Source organism: Cryptotermes secundus, unplaced genomic scaffold (assembly GCF_002891405.2).
Source record: "Cryptotermes secundus unplaced genomic scaffold, Csec_1.0 scaffold1801, whole genome shotgun sequence".
Lineage (NCBI taxonomy): Eukaryota > Metazoa > Arthropoda > Insecta > Blattodea > Kalotermitidae > Cryptotermes > Cryptotermes secundus.
Window position 1 is genome coordinate 175,705 of NW_019743179.1, and position 1,488 is coordinate 177,192.

At 37.0% G+C, this 1,488-nt stretch overlaps 1 protein-coding gene across 3 annotated transcripts in view; it reads left to right on the plus strand.

Annotated features, from left to right (window-relative positions):
• Positions 1-1,488, plus strand: part of LOC111874044 (zinc finger MYM-type protein 3) — a 49,322-nt gene that overhangs the window by 45,189 nt on the left and 2,645 nt on the right. For all 3 annotated transcript variants that reach the window (XM_023869182.2, XM_023869184.2, XM_023869183.2), the window contains one exon: positions 792-891. In XM_023869182.2, coding sequence (XP_023724950.1) covers positions 792-891 — 100 coding nt within the window. The remainder of the gene's footprint in view (positions 1-791; positions 892-1,488) is intronic.

Here is a 1,488-nt window from a genome sequence, read left to right on the forward strand (position 1 = left end):
TTCATTCCTCAGTCTCCTGTATTTCCTCCTGCCTTCTTCATTGTTGACATTCTTCCATTTCCTTCGCTCCTCCATTTTACTCATCATCTCCAGTGTAACCCATGGTTTTCTTGCTATCTTCTCAACTTTACCAACCAAATCACTGATAGTATCTAACATGCATTCTTTTATATTGTTCCACTGCGCTTCAGCATTTCCGCTTTCACCTTCAATTGCACCGAGTTAGTTGTGGCCACAGTCAGTATCTGCCCCAGGAAGCGTTTTCACATTCTTCACACTGTTTCTGAATTGATGTTTCACAAGGATATAGTCCAGCTGATGCCTCCTCCAATCCCCAGGTGCCTTCCGTGTGTAAATTCTTCTCTTTGGCTTCTTCAACCAAGTGTTGGTGACAATCAGTCCATTTCTTTCACAAAAGTCAATAAGCATTTGACCCCTGTGATTCTGTCTTCCTAGTCCATGTGATCCAACAATTATGCAAGCAGAATTCATGTGGTTCACATATTATTCGTGAGATGGAAGAACAAATTGTGAGCAGTCATCCACATGCATTCCACACTTAATGGCTTAAACCATAACATGGTGACAGAACAAAAAGAAGTGTGTTGTTAAACTAAGCTTAACATTGTTTGACAGTGGTATTACACAATGTTTAAGGCTGTTTATTTGGCCTTTTTGTGTTGACCCTGTTTTGTAGACTGACCAGTTTATATTTTTTAGTTTGTTGTTTAGAGAGTACAGTGAATAACGAATTCTTATGGTGTTGCTGTTATTTATTCTACCTTCTATAGAGGCAAATTCAAGGAAAAAGAAGGTTTATGAACAACAGGAGAATGAAGAGAACCCCTTGAGGTGCCCTGTCAAGTTATATGAGTTTTACCTATCAAAATGGTAAGTAAAAGTCTTGTAACAATGTATTATTGTTTAAGCACTATGTTGACATGGGCTCTACTATACACACATCTACCCAATTCATTCATGTAATTGGTAAATGTAGCAATAATATGTTATAATTGTACTTCTGTACAAAGTATTTAAAATTCTTTACCCCTATAAAACACTAGTCCATATATATCTATAACCCATATGCCTCTTGTTTCTTACTGCAGACCTGATAGAGAACAGCCAAGATATTATAAAAATTATTCTGTACCCTTGCCAATCTGTTAAAGCAGTGGGCAAGTGTTCAGTATAGTTTTGGATACTATTTTAACCCTTTCGCGCAGTCATTTAAATTCTGCTGCCGTGTCTCTCCGGCGGTAATATATTCAGCCAACCATTTAAATTTTGCTCGAAAATGATTTATTCATCATTGTTCTTAAATTATATGAGATAGGAATATGAAACTTTCACTAAGATGATCTTAAAAGGTGGTTTTATAACCTTACCTTATAATATGAGCGCCCGGTATCTTGGCAATGGAAGCAGGTCGTTTAGAATTTGAGCAGTGTATCGTACGCCTTGAAGCATGAAACTTTCACTAAAATG